The 21,216-nt window shown below is 42.3% G+C and overlaps 2 protein-coding genes across 3 annotated transcripts in view; both read right to left on the bottom strand.

Moving 5' to 3' along the window:
- rab5c (RAB5C, member RAS oncogene family) overlaps positions 1–2,713 on the bottom strand; it is an 8,728-nt gene extending 6,015 nt beyond the window's left edge. Inside the window, exon 1 of one of the 2 annotated variants that reach the window (XM_031867735.1) lies at positions 2,615–2,713. The gene's annotated coding sequence lies outside the window, so the exon portion shown is untranslated. Of the gene's footprint in view, positions 1–1,037; positions 2,573–2,614 lie in introns of those variants that run through there. The other variant, XM_031867736.1, reaches the window with a different exon arrangement.
- Positions 2,714–4,110: 1,397 nt separating this feature from the next.
- Positions 4,111–20,395, bottom strand: kcnh4a (potassium voltage-gated channel, subfamily H (eag-related), member 4a). The gene is made up of 16 exons (XM_031867953.1): positions 19,935–20,395; positions 14,436–14,669; positions 13,974–14,105; positions 13,756–13,889; positions 12,988–13,240; positions 11,950–12,107; positions 11,063–11,270; positions 10,518–10,712; positions 10,225–10,424; positions 8,246–8,495; positions 7,948–8,162; positions 7,761–7,799; positions 6,600–6,970; positions 6,428–6,507; positions 6,058–6,134; positions 4,111–5,836 (listed from the first exon to the last, which is right to left on the bottom strand). Exons 1-16 carry the CDS (start codon positions 20,008–20,010, stop codon positions 4,844–4,846), a joined length of 3,615 nt encoding a protein of 1,204 aa, XP_031723813.1. The 5' UTR covers positions 20,011–20,395; the 3' UTR covers positions 4,111–4,843.
- Between the last annotated feature and the right edge of the window lie 821 nt (positions 20,396–21,216).

Genomic DNA, 21,216 nt, shown 5'->3' with positions numbered 1-21,216 from the left:
GGGGGGGGGGGGGGAGCAGACTAGAGGGAGAGCCTGTGAAATATTCATCGCGGCCTCCTGTATGCTCTGCTGCCAGCGTGACATCTAAGCACTTAGCGGGGGCATCGAACGCCTAAATATGAGAACATGTGCACAAATTAAACAGATGTATAGATACACGGAGCCAAATCATGGCCATGTTATTCAAATCATAATCATGTAATGAGAAAATCTGAACTCAGTCACTCACACATTCCATTTAAGTGTCAAACAACATCACTATACCAGTTTCACGAACACAAGACGGGACTTGTGCTGCTCACTTCATTTGAAGGGTGGGGTCCCAGAAGAACTGGTGGTGTCTGATATGGGGGAGGGTTGCATCACCCTCCTCCTTTTGTCTAGTATGTCAAATGGCCAGACTTTAACCTAGAAGTGGCAAAATCCCATGTAATGAAGCCGTGCATTCAAGACCTAAGACAATATTTCATACGCAACATTTTTTTGCTCCAAGGCATCAACAACAGACACAAATGCAGAACAATCCTTGAGCGCTCTAATGAAACAGGAAGTGGTGTTGATCCAAGGTAAAGGCCTTCGACAGCTCAGCTTTCTAACAGAGGACGGCCTCGGAAACAGTGACAGGGAAACGGGGGACGTAACACAGGAAAAGCAAACGTGATACTCATCGCTAGCACTTTAGCAAGGCCAGTAGGAAATCACAGGCACTTCCTTTTCTCATGAGCTTAAACCGCTCTGTACCCAAACAGGGAAATAAAGCTAACCATCAGTCAAAACCTGCACACACACAAAAAAAAATCTAAACTAATAAAGTTTATCAACTGAAGCAGTTAAATATTAAAAAAGGTACCAAGTTACATAATTGCTCACTATATGAGATGCATCTTATAATAAATGCTGAGTCTTGCAGTTTTTCTAAACATGGCATTTGTAAAGACACAAGAAAAAAAAAAAAAAAAACATCTGACAAATTCTTCCTTCATGCATTAAAACCAAAGTGCAGTCTAGTTGAAATTCAAACAAAATCCCATCTGCACCTGTGAAAGCATTCCAAGAAATGGTCTTTCAAGTTCTTCTCGTTGTCTAAAAGAGCCGTGGTCCCCTTCCTCTTTGATGTTTCTCTCCAAGTAGGTTTTTAGTGAATCATGAAAACAGGCGCTTCATTTCAACATTTGCTCCTTCCTGCAGGTATAACAAATGTAGGTTGTTGATGGCAGCTCAGCACCACCGGCCTAAATACACATAGTACGACTATAACACACTTTAGGGAAAATAGAGCACATTACTAGGCCCTAGCTATCAGCTCAACAGTACCGACCGACAACTTTAGACAGGGCTGAAACATAGTGAGGGGTGTCCTCACATAAACCAAAACCCAAATATTATGTATACTGATGCGGGGGGGGGACTAGGTCACAGGGCTTCTTTCAGAGCTGGTTTGTCAAGATGTGTCACCACTTGAGAAGGACAAGGTCCATACCTCATAAAACCGACAAGAACTCGAGCAAAGTAATAGTAACTCTTCTCCGTCTCAAAGGTCCACGCTAAGTTCCCCTTATTCTGCCATAAACAAAAGGAGCCAAGACCATACAAAACATGTGGAAACGCATTTGCTGTTAAATGCAAGGAGACGCACCTTCACACAACAATGTTAAACTGGCACAATTACAAGACAAATGCGGTCAGCAGTAATGACATCTCTACTGAATGAGTGAATGTACAAGCTAGCTGGCATTTAGTGGCCAGAGTGTGAGAAACTGAAACCTATTAAACCTCAGATGAGTGCGCAAGTTAAAGGCTTCAAGGAAAAAGTGAAGTGAGCATAGCAGTGCACTACCCCACTAAAGCTAGTGCATGCCACCAATGTTGTCATTCGTGGTTACAATGGAACTACATGTACAACTCTAAAGTCTAAAGCGGAGTGATATGTGGTGGACAGGCTCGCTGTTACTACAGTAACGTGGCTATGGTGGATGGTAAGATATGACGTTATAGTTGACGTTAGCTATGAAAGCCGGTCACAATAAAGCGACCGCCATCAATAACGTGGGCACTGACTGTTAACGTTACTCGTGCTAAGCAGCTTAGTGACTAACGTCGCATAGCTAACGTCTGATATTGACAATTCAGCGTTAATTTGCGTAGCATTAGCTTGCTAACGTCTATTGTCGACAACAGACAACAAGCGTTTGTGCTAAACTGTGGAAACGACAACTTGATAGCTTTAGCTAGGTTAGCAGCGATAACGTCATTAGTCAACTTTCCTTTTCTCCGTCACACGTCGTCAGCTGTTTGACATTTTTACAAACTCTGGTAATGTGCCGTGTTGTCGTGTCTGCAGCTGGAATAAAACCTGTGTCATATTCTGCTCGGCGATGTTTGTGCCGAGGCTCTTTGGACCCGTTACGTGGTCTCTCGGGGCTAGAGACTCGTAGCCTGTCTCGAGCCCGTCTGATGGACGTGTCGACTGAACCCGGACTTGGCTGATCGGTTGACCAAAATGTGACAGCGCGTGTCTAAACACGGTGAACAGCTCGTCGACAAAGAAAGCGCAACATGCGTTCAGTGTCCATCTTTACCACAATCTTCAATCATTTCAAGTTGTTTGACTTACAATACTTTTTCTTCTGTCGCTGGTCTCATCGGCGGCGGCTGTCTTCTTCTTCTGCTGAGGCTCTGGCCTTCCCTTCCGGTTAGCGATTTTTCCGGGAACGTCCCACTTTTAGTCAGCGGCTGTTTGACCAATTACAACAGCTGTCTGCACGAGACACCACTTTCTGCACTACAGGGCCTTTTAGTCAGATTTCAAATGTACAAATATAGCATCAGTCAGCAGTATGTCATGAATGCTTGATTTAAACTTAATCATTTACCCAATGTATGTTTAAGATAAAACCTGAACTCTGCAAAGCACCAGAGCTAAAATACTGTCAAGTTTAATTGGATTATTGGTGGAATGGAACAAAGTACGTTTATTACGGTACTTTACTACAATTTTAGCATTTCCATATTATGCCACTTTGTTTTTTACTCCGCTGCATGTATTTGCCAACATTAGTTACTGGTTGCTTTGCAGATTTAGATGATTAATACAAAGTATAAATCAACTCATCAAATATTACCAGTATATAAAGCAATTAAAATTAGCTGTTGTCGTTAGTGAGGCTGACCACAAGTGTATGACGCACTGGGGAGGGTGTGTTAGTGTGTTTGAGTGTTTTTATTATGCCCTAAACATTATAAAAGTTGAAGTGAACTGTTAATCATTATTAATGCGCAAAAAGAAGTAGAAGTATCAGAACTGTCACTCCCTAAGGAACGATGAGGTCAAGGCTTGAATCAGTAAGCGGCACATGGTCTAATGAACTTATCTTGCTTGAATTCTGGTTCACCCAAATCAAATATATATTTATGCAACTGATATATGTCACATATGTGACTGAGATATATTGCCCAGAAGGACTTTACTCAGAAGGATGCATGTAACAATCTGCATGAAAAAATTTAAATCAAAAAATAAATTAAAATCATGCTACCAATGAAACTATATTAAAATTAAATGTATCACAGTGTGGCAATGCCCATAGTGGGACTTTGGTCTTGTGCGTGTTTTTTTTCTTGTATGAAGACTAAAATAAAAAATAAAGAAAACATATAATAAAAATAACCCCCTAGTGCAAATATACAATGCACAATATTGTAATTTTTACCCATCAACTGCACAGTTGTACTCCTTTATGTTTGTCACACTTTTATCTCAGTTTCAGGGTGAACAATTAGAGGACTATCATATTCTGTGCATGACGAAATGTCAGCCTTTTGTAGTTGTAACCCCCTCTCACCACTGAGCGGCGCTGCACACTCGTACAGTTGCTCATAACAATGTAAACTGAATTATATACTTGCTGTGATGACAGCAGTAAACATGTATGCAGAAAATCTCCCTCGTGCTGATGCTTTTCAGTGTACATGATAACTTGCTTTTGTAAATATCCAAATAATCCTGTGTTGGACGCTAAAGAGAGAAAGAGAGTGGTGCACATGTTGGTTAACATTGTCATATATAAAACAGGAATACAAAATGATTTACAAAATCTTTTATTCTGTTGTGGCAGTAAAACTTCAGCAGTTGTTTGTGCATTTGGGCAGGGAGCATTACTCAATGGAAACTGTACACCAAAAGTCTTTAAAGTGGCAGATTTCTTCTATTTGAGTGAAAACTATGAAATTGTCTTTGCTGATAAATGAGCTTCAATTTTTCAGAATTGTTTTTTTTGTGGGTGTATACAACGGAGAAAAAACTGCAATACGGTATTTTTTCCAGAAATGTCACCGCAGACACAGTTTTTAATATACTGCAAATATATAAAAATTGCAATACTTTCATCAGTGGGCCATAGGCTCAATTACCAATGTGCTACTTCCTTTAGCGATGGATAGTGTCTTAACAGACATTGACTTTAATGAAAATCTCTGAGATTGCCATTTTGAAGGTACAATTAAGTCATCATTATCATCCATTATTACACAGCTTTGTTGAATAGCCTGATCGACTCTGATTGGTAAGTTAAGGGGCGATATGGTCTGTTATTAGCAGACCGCTGCTATGAACGCAGCTCTGATGTCCGTGCACAGCAAAGGACTATTTTTTTAGCAGCAATAAAATCAGTTTTAAATCATATATGTTGAGTCAAAATATTAATTCTTGTAGTATCTGTGTGAAAAGCAGGCTAATACACAGTGTGCGTGTTATTTCGCATGACCTGCTCAGCCGGTCGTGGTTTATTTCACAATAATGAGCAGGCCGCTGTGCATTATCCATCACAACAAGACACTGAGGTCATCACTGTGGGCTTTGCATTCCCTCCACATCCAAGCGAGGTGATTGAACTTCTACAGTTGGACTATTGCTGCTCGTATTCTGAGATTCAAGACTGTCTGTCCTCTCTTGATACAGTGAAGCTCTACAGTCTCTATCTGTCACCTGGCTCAGCAGCGAACATGCAAGGTCCTGTGTGTGGACAGGGCTGCATCCTACGGGGTCATTTTGCCTGGGGGCATTGATAGAGCCCTGTTGGCTCTGGTTGTGTGCTATGCATGTTGAAGTGTGGACTGCTGAAGGGGTGAGGGGGCTGAAGGCAGTGCGATACTGCGGCTGGCCAGAGTAAGTGACGGAGGAATGGATGGGTGTCTGGGAGTTGGTCTGATTATGTGTGGGAGCAGAGTTGGGTTGAACACTCAGAGATGGATGAGCGTAGGCAGAATTTACTGGGGAACAGAGAGGGTGAGAGTTGCTCATTGTGGGAATAGAGGCATTGTACGGCACATGTGGGGCGTGACAAACCACTGGGATGCTGCTGAAGGCAGAGCTGAGGCCCAGGAGGGATGCACCTCCCCGGGCATGCGAGTGGGTCATGTAGGGAGAGTTGGGAGTTGTTCTCGAGGTTCGGAAGGGGCCACACTGGCACTGTAACCTATGGGCTGCGGCCCCTTCTCGCTCAGAGCAGCACAGGCCTAAACAGGATGACGCAGGGCTTGAAGAGTGCAGCAAGGTGGGACTACTGCCCTGGGTGGGCATCCCACTGCAGCCCCACACATTTCTGGCAGGATGGCTAATTGTTTCATGATGGAGGTGCAGACCCGTGGCGATATTTAAAGGGGCGTGGGGCTGCCAGTTGCTGGAAGATGTCACACTAGGACTGGGAACCATCTGTATGCCACAGGAGTACGAGGAGACTGGAGGGGTATGGAGCATGGCCATATGAGACTGGAGGAAATGCATTATGTCGTGGAGCTCTTTGGCCAGGTTGGATACTTCTTGGTTCAAGTTGCCCACCTGAGACAAAAAAAAAATCAAAGTTGGCTGTTGAACATATCTGTCTGTTAAGCATTTTATGTAACTCCTGAATGACAAAAAAACGGTGAGGAAAATTATTATAGCAGTTAAAACTTCTAACAGTGTATCTAACACTATTTTATAAACCAAAAATGAATGCATTGATATCATTTTCATTTTCTATTTTCATATTAATGTGTTGGGTCTAATATTTACCATACCTCTTTGTTCAGTTTGCTGATGTTCTGTCTCACTTCCTCCGTCTCCAGAATCAGGTTCGCACTCACCTGGAACCGGTCTGAAAAGGGATGAAAAAACAGAGCTATACCATACAGTTGATCTGAGATAACCCTCTATATGCACGATATAATATATATTATAACCCCAAATGAGTAGGATTATAGCTACTGCTTGAATATAGACCAAAAAATGAGTCGCAAAGTGTAAAAATCTGACATTTCCCCTCATGTATTCGATCATACATAATTTAGAGTTAAGGATTTGTTCCTGTAGTGTTTTTAATTCATATTTTTGCTGCCCCAATCCCATATATTTCATGTTTCATCCACCGTGCAGCCCGAGAGACTTTACCTGTTACATTAGACTTTGTCTCGCTCTGCTCTACATTAAATTGAAATGTGTGACCATTGTCCTCAATTCCATCCACGACCCTAACAGAGACACAAATCAGGGTTACGTCATTTTAAATATTTGCAAACAGATTACCGAATCATATTTGGGTAAAGCAGGATGAAGTGGTTACCTGGGGCTAAGGTCCAATGGACTAACACAAGACAAGGATGGCATGAGCAGATTGGCAGGCCGATGGTTCAAGTTTGGGTCACTGATAACACTGGGCAAAGCAGAAAGTGAGAGCTCCTGATTGGCGAATGGCTGAGGAGTGGGGCTGTGGCCTCTGCCGCCCTGAACGGGTGACCGACAGATGCGGAGTGCGTTGATGTGGCGGAGCTCCTCTCCTAACAGGGTGCTGAGGCAGGGCTGACGAACAGGGCTGCCTAATCCTTGTAACAGAGGCACTCTCCTCTGCTGAGAGAGTCTCATGTCTTCTCCACGTTCGGAATCTTCATCTGCCTCAACAATATAGGGCAGTTTATGGTCCATAGAAGTACGGCCCTGAGGAGACGATGGATGGAAAGTTAGATGTTTTCTCTGATTTGTGGTAATGAATTGAAGCTGCAAGATCTAAAATATTTAGTTTGTGTGTTTGCTTTAACTATATACCCATCATATCAGATTAGGGATTACACATACAATAGAGTAGCATTCCATTTGATGTAAGGAATCCCACCATGAGGCCAATTTAATTTCAATTATGGTAAAATAACACAAATTTGCATGTTCAGAGAGTGCAAAAATCAAAATGTAAATGCAGAGCCTTCTCCTCTGCAACAGACGAGAAACCCAAAATATAAAAGAAACAGCTACAGCCTTGCATTGTAAGTGACGTTTAGATATTGTTGTCATTTCTATTTTTTGTCAGTGTGCAAGGTTAAGTTTCTGTTTTTGTGAGCACACAAACTTGAATCGACAAATGTAGCAAAGTCTTCTTTGCCTCTTATTGATTTAAAAGTGTTGTCTTATTGATTCTTACAGTGCCATGCTGGCATATTTTAGGCTCCTCTTGCAGAATCCTTTAGTTAACTTGTACACTTAATTTTACCTTAAATTTTAATCTCTTGATTACCTAATTGGTCTCGTCTATGTAGTCCATATACGGTATAGGCTGTTTCCATCACTGCACTGAGCAGCATCCTTTTTACCACATTTACCACAACAGTTCGACGTTTTCAGTGAAGCACATTCATGCCGTAGGATGTAAACACAGATTGTGTATCTGTAACTGATTGCCAGATGCATGAAGCAGATGACGGCTGAAGTAATTACCTCAGTGAGGCACACATACCTGAGGCAGCCTGGAAGACCATGGACATTTTGATACTCCCTAGAGATATTCAAGTCAAAATTAACACGGTATTACACACACATTCTGTATTTGGTGGCAAAGTATATTATGTTGTTGTTAATGAGCGGGAGCAAAGAAATGAAACACTGTGTTTTCCACTCTTTAAATGTGAGAACAAATGCCTTACGTCAGGTTCACTGCCCTCTCTCAGGTTGTAGGTGAGGTTGTGATGGATGTCGGAGCTGAACCGGCTGCCGTACTCGGGGTACAGCCCAAGGACCTCCCTCAAAGCCTTAACACTGATGTACTGCAAGTCACAGTAGGTCAGCGCCTTCACATCTGCATTGGTCTTGATCACCTGGTCGTGTTCCGGGAGATCAGCCCCAATAAGGTCACCTTTGCCTGTAGGGATCGTCAATTGAAACAATCTGAAAGGTGCAGAATGAATAAGAGAGGAAATGTTTAACACCTTGGTGCACACTGACCCAGGATGGCCAGGACCATGCCATCTTTCAGAACCTCCAGGGAGCCAGAGCAGACAAAATAGTCTGCTTGTAGTGCATCTCCGTGGCGTATGAGGTATTCCCCGGGCGCACAGAAAGAAGTCTTGATGTGCAGGGAGAGGGAGCGCAGACACCCTCTGCTGGCTCGCTCGAACACAGGCAGCTGCAGGATGTCTTTGTTCAGGTGCATGGCGATGTCAGCTCGCAGTTCATCTGGGAAGTCATGCAGCAGCTAAGAAAGAGGACAAGGACGATTTTAACCACCAGTGGAATGCATCTACTACATTTCTTCAGGACTTACAAAATACCCCCCCCCCACCCACCTCTCTAAGTGATCATTGCCTCTTTTTATTGATGTGCTTTACTACTAAAATGCAAGCCTTTACGCAACCTTTCATGAAAAGGATGAAAATCAGCACTTCAGAAACTCGTGAAAGCAACAAACTACGTAATGTCTATTAAAAAATTATTTGATTTCTTTGTGTTTTTAATAAACAATGTAAGGCTCTGTATTATCTTGCTCCATTGGGGAAAATCTTGACTCAAACACTGAATCAAATGACCTCATTAAATGTGTCACTAATTGACTCAAACACTAACTTCTTGTCTACACTGGCCGCTATAGCGAAAGCAGCACGTCAGCACGATAACATCCACCGCCGAGGCACGACGACGGTAAATTTGAATTGGAAAATATATACTTTAAGCCAAAAACAACTGAAAACATGAATGGAAGACATATGTTGTAGACAGGTGGCAGGAATGAACACCCATCTCTGCAGCTTTCAGCTCATAGTTTTAGTCGTTCAGTCCACACATCAACCGTATGATTGAATCTCGAGGCCAGCTGAGGTTCCTCTTTGCATCAAGCAAGCTGAACACACATATATTATAGTCAAGAGGTTGTCGGGACCAAACCAGAGCTACTGTAAAAGGCATGTGACTACAGTGGGATACTCATGTTGCTCTATTTCAGGAGTCTCTCTCTGCCCCTGTGGTCAAACATCACTTGGTCCAGCTCCAAAAGGGACTTTCCTAAAACACTTCTGTTTTGAATTTAACATATTCACCTTGAGGTACTTGGAACTGGATACATGAGGGATTTGAATGTTTCTACTAAATGCTGGAGCAAAAAAAAAGAAAAGAAAAAGGGCACAGATTGTGGTTAATAAGGTTGATGCACTCACATGACGTGCCAAGCAAACAGACACAAAGTGTTAAAGCCAGCATGTTCTCAGAAATCAGTGGCTCTGTCTGTTACCTTCGACAGTGAATTAATTATGTACAGATGGTGGCTGTGAGGGTGTTAATGAGTATTCTCTCTATTTCAACTCCTACTCCTGTAATTACAGGGAACTTCTCCTCGATCGGTTCTGGCATCGTTACTGAAGTTCTATTTGCAACAAAGCGTCCTCTACTTCAGGAAGTGGAATGAGACAGCAGAGAATTTGAGGTGACCCACAATTTAAGGATGACGTTTCCCGAATCGAGAATCTAGTACCCGCACAGAATGTAATTTTTCTTCATGGAAAAGACATTTCTGCAGCTCACATAATGTCCAGTTTACTCATTTTAAAGCTACTACGAGGAACTCTTATTTTGTGTTGATTTTGGCGGTCCCTGTGGACAAAAGCAGTAGTGGAGGTATAGCGACAAGGAAGATGGATCTGGGTCTGTCTGAACTGAGGGAATATCTGGTGAACTTGCATGATTTTGACTGATTTCGCCTGAATCCAACCCGGTGGCACCTAAAAATGACTTTATAGAAAAAGCCAATCCTCTCGCTGATGGTATAGGTTTACTCATGTAGATCATAACATACAGATGCATCAGTATAGTATGAGACTGTCTCATAAAAGTTCTTCACAGTAACTTTAACAGAAAAAAATCTCATGAGGGGCTTAAATGTTTGAAGAGATCACAGGCAAATGGTGTCTTTGTCCTTGTGATTCTTCACCCACCTCATTGGCGTTGATGCCATTGTTAACAGACCAAGTGGCCTGAAAGTACTCCAACATCCTCTGCTTCAGCAGCTGAGGGAGCCGGTGCACACGGATGAAGTCCTTGAGATCCTTCATTCGGGTGTGGTAGAGAGAGCGCCGTGAGTACATGCGCTGGATGATGGCCGTCACGTTGCCGAAGACCACTGCGTGCATCAGGGCTGGAGGTGGGAGAGGGACGCAACGTTATGATATTCTCACGGCATTTATTTTTAATTCCAGGGAATTTTTGCTGTGATCACAAGTAAACTCACCGCCCATGAGCATAATGCAGATGGAGAAGATTTTCTCGGCATCTGTATTGGCACACACGTTGCCAAAACCGACGCTGGTGAGGCTACTGAGGGTGAAGTAGAGAGAGGCGATGTAGGCGCTAGGGATGGAGGGGCCACCCCTGGTGCTGTTGATGTATGGGGTCTCCAAACGCTTTCCCAGCTCTTGAAGCCAGCCTGGTGGAAGCGGTCAGAAGATGGTTGTGTAAGAATAATGGAAGCGACTTATCTGCTTCGATGGATGACCCCTTTCTCCTTTGGTAGGTAATAAAATGGGTGATATAATAAAATGATATAACGTATTACTGGTGATATAATGGAATTAGTCTGTGACCTAAACTTCCTGTGTGCTGAGAGGAGACAAGCTAGAGGTTGAAATGATGCTTAGGCCTTTTGGGCATTCAAGCACGACTAGAGATGTGCAGTCCTGGCCCTTTGGTCTCAGCAAAGCTTAGTGAGCAAGGAAGAACATTATATTCTTGATTCAGTGGTGTTGGAGCTGTCAAACACGCATACAATGTGCTCACCTATTTCCCAGGTAACGGGGTTACTGCTCTCTATCTCCTTGCGTCCGATGACGTACCAGACACAAGCCATCCAGTGAGCCAGCAGAGCAAACACAGACATGAGCAGGGTCAGGACCACAGCACTGTACTGGGAGTAGCGATCCAGCTTCTGTAACAGGCGCAGCAGACGCAGCAGACGAACCGTCTTCAACAGGTGCACCAGCGAGGTCTGAGTGAAGAGAGAGAGAGATAGAGAGCAAAACATGCAAGCTGGATCATTTTGTATTGCATATTTGTAAGTATAACCTGTGACCCATCCTCTTTTCACTTCGAATCTTTATTCAGTGTTTTCAAATTTTCCCTTTTGTCAAGCACTTGCTCTGAATTTAATGTTACAGTGAACAGGAAAGTTGTTATCCAGGGTACATTTCAACAAAACCAAGGCTGTAATTAGAGGCAAAGCAAGTTAGACATTAGACAGAAATTCAATAAGACAAGATATGAAAGAAACACAAAGATGACGTAAATAGGCACACGTCAATGTGTTATAAAGATTTAAACAAAATAAAATAGAAGATTAAAAATACAATAAGATAAAGAAGTTTTACTTCATAAAATACGGTGGCAAACAGAAGAGTGTAAAGTGTGAGAGAGAGATGTCTTTGTGAGTCAGCTGAGGCCTGCAGCAAAGTAAGACTAATGCAAGAGAAGCACTAGTGTTTATCTGCAGGATAAAATGGAAGCGAGCAGACAAGCGACAATGCTCAGTGAGGTGGTTGAGTGTAGAGGGATAATCATCTTCAGTCCAATGCTCCGAGGGAACAACACCACTAACACATCGCTGGCTATGGCCCTGAATAAAGTATCAAACCTCGGGGCATACTGTACTTCGAGATATGTAATCTCACCACAGTGATGTTGAAAGCATAGAGAAGATCAAAGGGCAGCGCTGCGATCAGATCCACAAAGAACCAAGTGGTGCAGTAATGGAGGTAGATGGAACGGGCGTCGTACACCACCTGACCCGACTGACTCACGTAGGTGGTACGGAAATTCAGGATGATATCTGGCAAGGAAGAAATAAAACATTAAAAGAACCTTTTGTGATTGCATTATACATTTAGGGTTGAGTTCATGAGTTCACTTAGACTATAGCTAAGGTACAAACACAAATAATTCAAGTTGATTAATTAATAATGAATACTTTAGAATTATTTGAAAAATAAATCATGATTAGAAAACACATTAAATTGAAGGCTGAAATGGACATTAGCAGTATTTCCTAGCACACATATATTGTCACACATCCAGTTTATTTAGCTTTTCACTACACTGAAAAGACAATCTCCTCTTTCGTTCACTGCAATACGATTGTATAGAGATTGTATAGAGATTGTATAGAGATTGTATAGAGATTGTATAGAGATTGTACAGAACCTCACTGATGAAATTACTTTCACTAAAAGCAAAGATAGAACAACAGCACGTGATACCAGGTGAGCTAATTTTGTCTCCAAACTTGTTGAGAGATTGGAAGTCACAGGGCCTCGCGACAGATGTGCCATCACACTTTGTTCGGAGGAAAAGTGGAACAAAGTGAGAGAAATCTAATTGTGATTCGTAACCTGGGGCAACAGAGACGGGATCCGTAGTCGTGTACGTGTTAGCCATCGCCAGGGAAACCACTGCAGCGGCACTGATAAATATAGTTTTTCTTAATTCAAACTGAACATTGTTGTCTCTGCACGATGCTGCTCAGGATGCCTCGAAGGAAAGGTCGGCTGGTGTGCAGCATGCGATCAGTGCAGGAGATGTTATTTAACCTTAAACTGGTACGAGCTGCTAATTATAGACTAAATATAGACTTTGCCTCGTACCCGGAGAAAGACTTGACCGACATGACTGCAAACAAACGATAACAAAAATCAAATAAATATACATCGTACCGAGTATGAAGAGCATCTCCACCACGATGTCACTGCCGATGGTGCTTCGGTTGACAAGTGAGTGATAGTCGCCGCCCTGATCGTGACTGACAAAGCAGATGTCATAAGGCACAGCGACAGCAACGTAGAAGGTCGCCAGTAGAATCAGCCAGTCCCACAAGGCCTTGGAGATGCTGTAGTGCAGCAGGATGAAACGTGACTTCTTCACAGCTGCCACCTTGTACTCGGGTAGAGACGGTTTCTGAAACACACTCTGAGAGACAGGTGGCATATAAATCACAGAGAAAATCCTCACAAGAAATTGAACTCTGGGAAAAATGGAAATGTATGAGAGTGTTCCTCCCGGTGCTGAGTTGACACAGTTGCAGAGAAACTTGCATTATATTTGCGTCCACCTTTAACCCTGATGTGTAATGACTTCTTTGGATAAAAGAAACCAAACTTGGAAATATATAAAAATACAAATAATGATATGCATTTTCTTCAGCGCCTGTCATTAGTTAGCTCAGCATGAAACACTGAGGGTGTACACCTGCCTATCATCATCTGTCTTCATCATCATCATCTCCATAACATGTTGAATACATTTTGAATAGACCTGAACAAACTATGCATTCCCTATGGGCTTGCTGATTGGACAGCTGTGCTTGTATCCTAAGGAAAATAGCCAAGCATCACTCAGTCACAGTGAATAATGAAATATTGAGACTCATACTGTGTTCATATTGTGTGTTTAATGATCTTAATGATCCAGGGCTTTGCGCTCACATCGGGCAGTTTTCTCTTGCCCCTCTTGGTGAACTGGTTGGTAAGGTGGTGCAGAATAGTCCTCCCCCTCTCTCGAGCTTGGGAAAAGTGCGAACGATTGGTTTTCCTGCTCTGGTGAGCAGCCTCTGACGTACCTGTGAGCAGAATCAAGACACTCACAGCATTAATGTAAATGCCATGTTAAAAGAGAGTTAAAAGCTATAGGAGCCAGGCCTCACCGTCTGCTTGGCTGAAGAGATGGCTTTTCCCATATGATTCACTGACGTCTTTGAAGGACAAGAGGAAGAGCACCACCTCTCCTTTCTCATTTTTAATTGGCACAATATCAAGGAGGCACCAAAATGTATTTCCTGAGGATATTAAAAAAAGGTTATTAAACTGAGATTGAAACCAACAATACCGCACGACTGCTCTTCTCCATAACATTATGACTTAAATTTATATTAACACTGGAATAACAATGTTTTGTTTTTACTTGTATAGCTAACCTCACCTCACCTCACCCTCCTTTAAACATATTTGTTTTCACAAGAAAGGCCAGGTAAATGGGTTAAATTCAGGACGTCATCACCAATGTACGAATACGTTTTAGGTCAGGTTTAGAAACAATATTAAAACGTGTGTGTTTCAGAGTGCATGGCCATCTCAGCTTCTCAACATGTGCATAATATGATCCTCACCATTTTTCCTGCAGAAGCAGACTTCTCCCTGGTACTCCTGCTGGCCCTCCAGAGCCTTGTGTACCTGTTGGACGACACTCTCATTGGTCTCGGCTCCATGGAGGAAGCCGCACGTACAAGTTTTCTGCATCACTTCAGTCCGTACAAAGCCGGTCAGCTCACAAAACCCATCAGAGCAGTACACGATGGGGTAGCCGTGACGCCCCTGAGCATTTCCCAGCAGGAAGTTACTATCTGCGAAAGAAATAAGAGGTAAAAAGCTGTGCTTTTCTAAATGCACAGCAGTGACACACCAAGCTGCAGCTCTGTAAGAAAGCGCTCTGAAGGAGTAACAATCAGACATGGCGACCAGGTTCCCTTCCCGCTCCTCACTTCCTCGACATACTTCTCTCCAGATTTGTTTTATTTGTTGTTGCACCAGCAAAAAACAACTTCTTTTTTTTCTGAGTCATCCTGTCTGCCTTCAGCTCAGAGCCCTGGTATAGTCTAGTGTTTATCAGAGAGGGCTTTGGAGTAAGCTAGTGGTGTGTATTCAGTCTCTATATGCAGGGCTCCAGCTGGATCCATGGGAGGCTCGGGCCTCAGTGAGGCTTTGGCCCTTAGCATGCAGAGCATGTTTTCATCCAGCCACCGGTTATGCAATGTATTTTACAAACACACAGACACGCACACACACACACACACACAGTCTTTTTAAAAGATCCATCCATCCCCTTTATGGCGCTTATCTGGGGCCTTGTCGCGGTGGCAGCAGGTGAAGCGAGGTATAGTCGGCTACAGATGTCCCTCAACTTTTTCCAGAGCTACTGAAAGCCGGATGAGATGTGTTAGCTAATCTCTGCAGCGTGTTCTGGGTATACCTGCCCCCGGGGTCTCCTGCCAGTTGGACGTGCCTCGAAAACCTCCAAATGAAGGCGCCCACTGCAGCATCCTGATCAGATGCCTGAAACACCTCAACTGGCTCCTTTTACCGCGAGAACACGAGAGCAGCGCGAGTAAACAAGACCCTGAGATACTTGAACTCCTTCACTTGGGGAAGCAATTCACTCCCAAACTGTTTTGTTCAACTTCACGCTCACTTTGGAGGATGCAGTTTGTGCTGCTGTTGGACTGTATTGGTTGTTTTAATCATTTTGTCCATTTATATCAGTGAGTGTCGGCTAAATAATAGCAACGCTTCTATGTTATAATGCAATACTGTCCAACAGCACCACACATTACATCCTCCAAAATGGCCATAAAATTTGAATCAATGCCTCTCTAAAATCGTTAAAACAGAAACAGAAACATTGGAAATTCAGCTATGATTTAGTGCAGGACTGTTTCAGCTATGTGGACTTAATAAATGTGCAGTTGCCAGGCAACCAGCCAAGACTCCAGGAAGTTTTGTACAGATCATTTTTTGTACAGATGAAAGAAGCAATGTAAAAAGTATTAATGGGCCTCTTGTTGTGGAAATGAAAAAGAATCACACATACACACATGACATGTTTTTCTTTCTAACTCTGCTGAGAAGCAAACGTTTTAATATTCAGGTATTACATAACAGTACGTGACAAGAGAGAGAATACTTCTGTCTAAAAGATGATTTTATGCCTAAGAAATAATGATTGAGAAGACGGGCAGTCTATGGTTCAGAGAGATACTTCAAAATGAAAAGCCTCGTCTGAAAGAAAATATTGTGTTAATGTACTATAAGTACTATCAATGTGCACAAAGACTGAATGGATTTGCAGGTTTTCTGTCCATGGACACCATACAAAAGATAGCTTTTTGGGGAACGCTGTATGAGTAATCTCCTACTTGAAAAGCTGTCATCAGTTAAAATAAGAATTTAGAGTTTGTAGCTTCGCTAAATTTATATCCACTCTTTAGAAACTACAGAATGATTTGTAGGAGTAAATGATATGGGGGTTATGCATAAAAAAACAAAAGCAAAATCTCGCAGCCATTCATTGACTAATGCACGTCTGCTTCCACTCGTCTGCATATAACCTCGAATATCCCTTCAGTATTTAGACAGATGGGCCGAGTCCACTGAATGGTGTCTTCTTTCATTTATTTGTTCAGTCGCTCTCTGAATGCAAGCTGACTCAAATCCAAACACTATGCTGCAAAACACTTTAATTATGATATAGCTGCAAAGACAACACTGAACACCTGTAGGCCCCCGCAGCCGGTTTAAACGAGAGCGATGCTCTGTGTTCTTTCTATATAAGAGACTAAACAAACACAGATAACACCAAGTAGCTGTAGATGCACCTTATCCATCCATTTTTTAAAACCAAAAATAATTAAGGAGGTGTTAAGTGTTCGTTCCAGAGGAAGAGCGATTTGGTGATGCGTGGACATTCTGATAAGCTGTTTATCTCACGAGAAACAAAGGAGGAAATTAAGATCTTTTCCACTCTCACGTTGCCATAGCAACTTGTTTTCGAGAAAAATAAAACATATGGCAATGCTGCAATTTGCATCTACGGGGTCACCGAGACACCGTGCCCTCCCAAACACAGATGGAGCCAATAAAGGATCTGAAGCTTTGGTCTCGTTTCTGATTCACACTCAACACATTTAACGGATGATTGCTGAAGTGCTTATACAACATGAACGAGTGAGGATTTACTAAAATATCAAATTTATATAAAACTGAAGGCTTTTCAGCAGATTTCTTTCAATTGCCTCTTTATCAATAGATTGTTGCCTCAACTGTAATCTTCACGAGTATCTTGGTCGGATCCCTTACCCGCCAATTGTCAGGTCCTGTCTCTCCCGCTTTTCCTCTCTTTCCTCCCCTCATCCCGTTTCTATAGCTTCATGTTACTGACTGGAAAAAATGATTGTTTATCTGTGAAACTTACTCACTGATGTCTTTCTTGTCAGTAAATGTTGAAGCTCAGAAAATCAGTGCATGTTGTAAATCCTGATAATACAAATTTTTTTTTTTTTAAATGTCATTGCTACGTCTCTAATTCCACTTGGCATTCATCTAATACATTTGCTTCTTCACAGTTAAAGTGCAGTCACTCAAACTCAATGACTCTTACTGCTAATTATACAGGACGGCACTTATGGGGAGGAGAAAGATGTCATTTCAACACCTACTGCAGGACAATTAGCAGAAGAGACTGTCGACAAAGGAGGGATAAAACAGAAAGAAAAGCTACAGCTTGATGGCTGGTGCTGTACTATTATATCACTGAAACAATTTAAGATCCAGGTGTATGATACTCTTAAGAAAACGTTAAGATACATCATGAGTGTCACTCTAAACCATCAATTGAAATTGCTGACATATTTGGAGGTGAATTAACTAAACCAATGATTTAAGTATTTCAGTTGACTGAGCAAGACCGATGGTATTCAATTTGGCTCTTGTCGGAGGCATAATTCCTTTTAATTAATGTCCCTGCAAATACCAGTGCCATGTGAACACCAAGTCCATTCCCCTGAACCCAGCCTCAATATTTGTGTTATTTCTTCTGCAGAGAGATCTATGAGTTGAAACAATTGTCCCCTTGTCTCCAAAGAGATGGCACCATGCAGAAAGACTTTTTATTTTAACCGAGACAGATTGAAGGCAGTTTTTCGGATTAAATAGTGCTCTGCTCTGAAGCCATCTTTTGGTCAGTTGGTCCTTTCACCTCCCACTCAGCTACTTGGTCAATCCGCCCCCGTCTGCACATCTGATACAGAGGTATTGTGGCAGCTTGGATTGAGAAAATGTCTGCAGCGCTATCGCACGTGTACGCAAGTGTGTGTGTGCGTGTGTGTCATATAGAAAGCAAGGGCGAGACAATGTGAAGAAGGGATTTTTTGAGTGTGTGACAGCAATAGTGTCATCACACTGAATTTGTAATGTTGTAAAGGACATGAACAGTCTGACCCCTACAGAGTCTGTCACACCTTTCATCGTGTTCTGGAAAGAGCTGAGAAGTGCCTGCTGATGACTAACAGAGTTGGACTGGGAGGGCAGGACAGGAACACACACAAAACAACAAAACACGGGTCGAAATGAATGAACAGTGGGTGAACATCATTACTGTCGAGGCGAGAAATTAAACAACTGTCTAATTGTTAAGCTCTGCACAAAAAGAGCTATGTGGAGTAAAACACTGTATAAAACAAGGAGCTTGGTTTTTCCAATTAGGAAACTAAGATTGCTGTCTGAGTGGCAACACAAGAGCAGAACCGGTTTGCAGGTGTGTTAGGTGAATTTACATTTGTGGAGGTCTTGAAACTCCCGTCATGTTAAGTTTTTGATGCATAATCTTGAATATTTTTCAAGGTTTTCACAATAGCAAAAACAAAAAAATGGTTACGTTTTGTGAGTAAAGCTTTGCTTCGTATTGTGGTAGTGTTTAATGTTTAATTAGGTTTTCAGTTATAGCATTTAGTATTATTTCGTAATAATTGCTGTACACATCTATCAAGTATATTTGAATGTGCTTGCTTGCAGAATCACATAGCCTAATTATTAAATGAGTGACACTGTGCTGAAACAGATCTGGGTCTGACTGAGAGTAAAAAAGCAAATTTTCACCAAACTATTAACACTTCCTTCACCTCATTTTCATTTACATTCCATTTAGCTGTGCCTCTCCTGCTTCCCTTACACCATGCACTCTATGCATGGCACAAAAACACTCAAAGGATGTCCAAATTTTAAAAATCCAAGATCAAGAGACACCAACGTATCTTGCCTTGAAAATAGAGCCTTACATGTTTTAAAGTTTAATGTTGAAGAATAATATTTAAGAAACATGTTAAACCGTCTGAAAACATGCAGACATTACTAGGATATTATTTGTTTGGTAGATTCACATGACAAGCATTTAATAATACCGCTGAAGGATTCATTTAACATTTCTTTGTGTGTTTTGAAGAACAATCCTCACTGACATCCTAACAAGGAGCTCTGCGGCTCAACAAGTGTCTCTTCAGCTCCAATACATCATTCTATGGCACTTGCCCGTCTCCATTTCCAGCCCTGGTTTACTGTCACCACTTACAGTCTCATAATTGGATCTCTCTACCGTTGGACGCATTTGTCGACAGCGGCGTTTTTTCAGTGCCAGTCCCGAATCCTAAACTAGGTTACAAAAACGCCAAAGGCTAAACTCCTAAAAGCTTAACTGGTCGAGTTGGAGCGTCAAAAACTGGGAGAAATCTATTTGCTGACGTCACAATTTTAATTTGTGTGTGTTCACGTGTGTCTATGGTGAAAAAAAAGTTTGACACACATTGACTGCAGTACTGATGTGAATAGTGGTGATACAGTACGCCCAAAGAACCAGCGCAGCTTGTCCAAAGATGTACACAAAGGATGCACTGAATGTCTTGTTTGTCCCACAAATTACATTTAAAATGCAAGCTTCAAAAATGCCCATTGGTACATGCACTGTAATTTAGTTCCCTTGACAAGTCATTAACATTAACATCAGGTTTTGCAGGGACAAACTGTAGAGTATTAGTGAGATATCTTCTACAAAGTATACTTACGAGTGCCATCAAAGTGGTTTGCAATGGTTTCCAAGAAGGTGTTTTGTGGAGCAAGGAGGCCCTTCATCACTGGCATCTTGTACGAGATCAGGGGAAGGCTGCGGACTCTCAGACAGCGGTTTCCAGAAGCTCGTCAACATTCCCCAAGGACGACCTGAAAGAAAACCACGGAGAGCCTCTCCTCGGGCTCGCTTCTGACTCTTCCACAATGTTGTGATGGAGTGTAAGATGTTTCTATTCTGCGTTGTCAAGATGAAACTACTGACTTCTGTGGAAAAAAGGCGCAGTTCTCTAAAGCTTCTCTCTCTGTCTTGATTTAGGGAGCCTTTCAGGTTTCAGTGTGTGCAACGCTCTGCTTTCAGCACCAATCCAATATCACGGCAAAGCCTCAGCTTCTCTTTAGTCGGTCTAACTCCACTCACCATGGTTCCTGCCATCGCCGAGTCCCCTATCTCTCTCGCTCTCTCTCTCTCTCCCCCGCCCTCTGTCTCTCATACAAAAGCCTGAACCATCCCTCTTTACATACACACACACACAGTGAATCTATTAGTTATCTCTCTTGTCTTCTCTCTCCTTCCCATGCAAAAAACCCTGTGTACTCCTACATGTACTTATCACTCCCCAGAGAAGTTATTATCACTTACAAGACGCTGTTCTGTTCGCCGTGCTGCTCGCTTCAAATGATTAATCTGTTGTACAGAAGGAGTGTATATATATATATATATATATATATAGTCTATGGACATGTGGGGATCAGAGGTCAGGTTGAATCAAGTGCAGCACTCGATGATGATTCACTGTCTGGCTCATTGACACAAACAATCCATCTGCTGCCAAGCGGGATGTCTGTCAGCAGCGTGTTGCTTGTATCACCATATCTACATCACATTCTCTTCACTACCTATACTGTACACAAACAAACACCCCCCCCCACACACACACACAGTCGCTGTAACACACAGAGTATAAAGTACACACACACACACACACACACACACCGATTGCATTTCTAGATAACAACAAGCACCGTTTCTTTGTACAGCATCCGTGCCAATTACCGCTGTCCTCCAGCACCCACTAAGACCTGACACTTAATTAATGCATAGGTTAATATAATCGCTACACTTAGCCATTACATATTGTACTGATCCACACAACAGTCATTTTTGTCAGATTATTAAAACCAGCAGATTCAGCTTGAAGCAAGCTATATGCTGCAACATGTTGCTGAGCAGCAGTCCTCTTGAAATGTGTCCCTAATGGAGGCTATATGTGTGATGTA

The sequence above is a fragment of the Anarrhichthys ocellatus genome, unplaced genomic scaffold (genome assembly GCF_004355925.1).
Source record: "Anarrhichthys ocellatus isolate YVR2014 unplaced genomic scaffold, GSC_Weel_1.0 scaffold40, whole genome shotgun sequence".
NCBI lineage: Eukaryota > Metazoa > Chordata > Actinopteri > Perciformes > Anarhichadidae > Anarrhichthys > Anarrhichthys ocellatus.
This window is presented reverse-complemented; position numbering and strand designations above follow the sequence as displayed.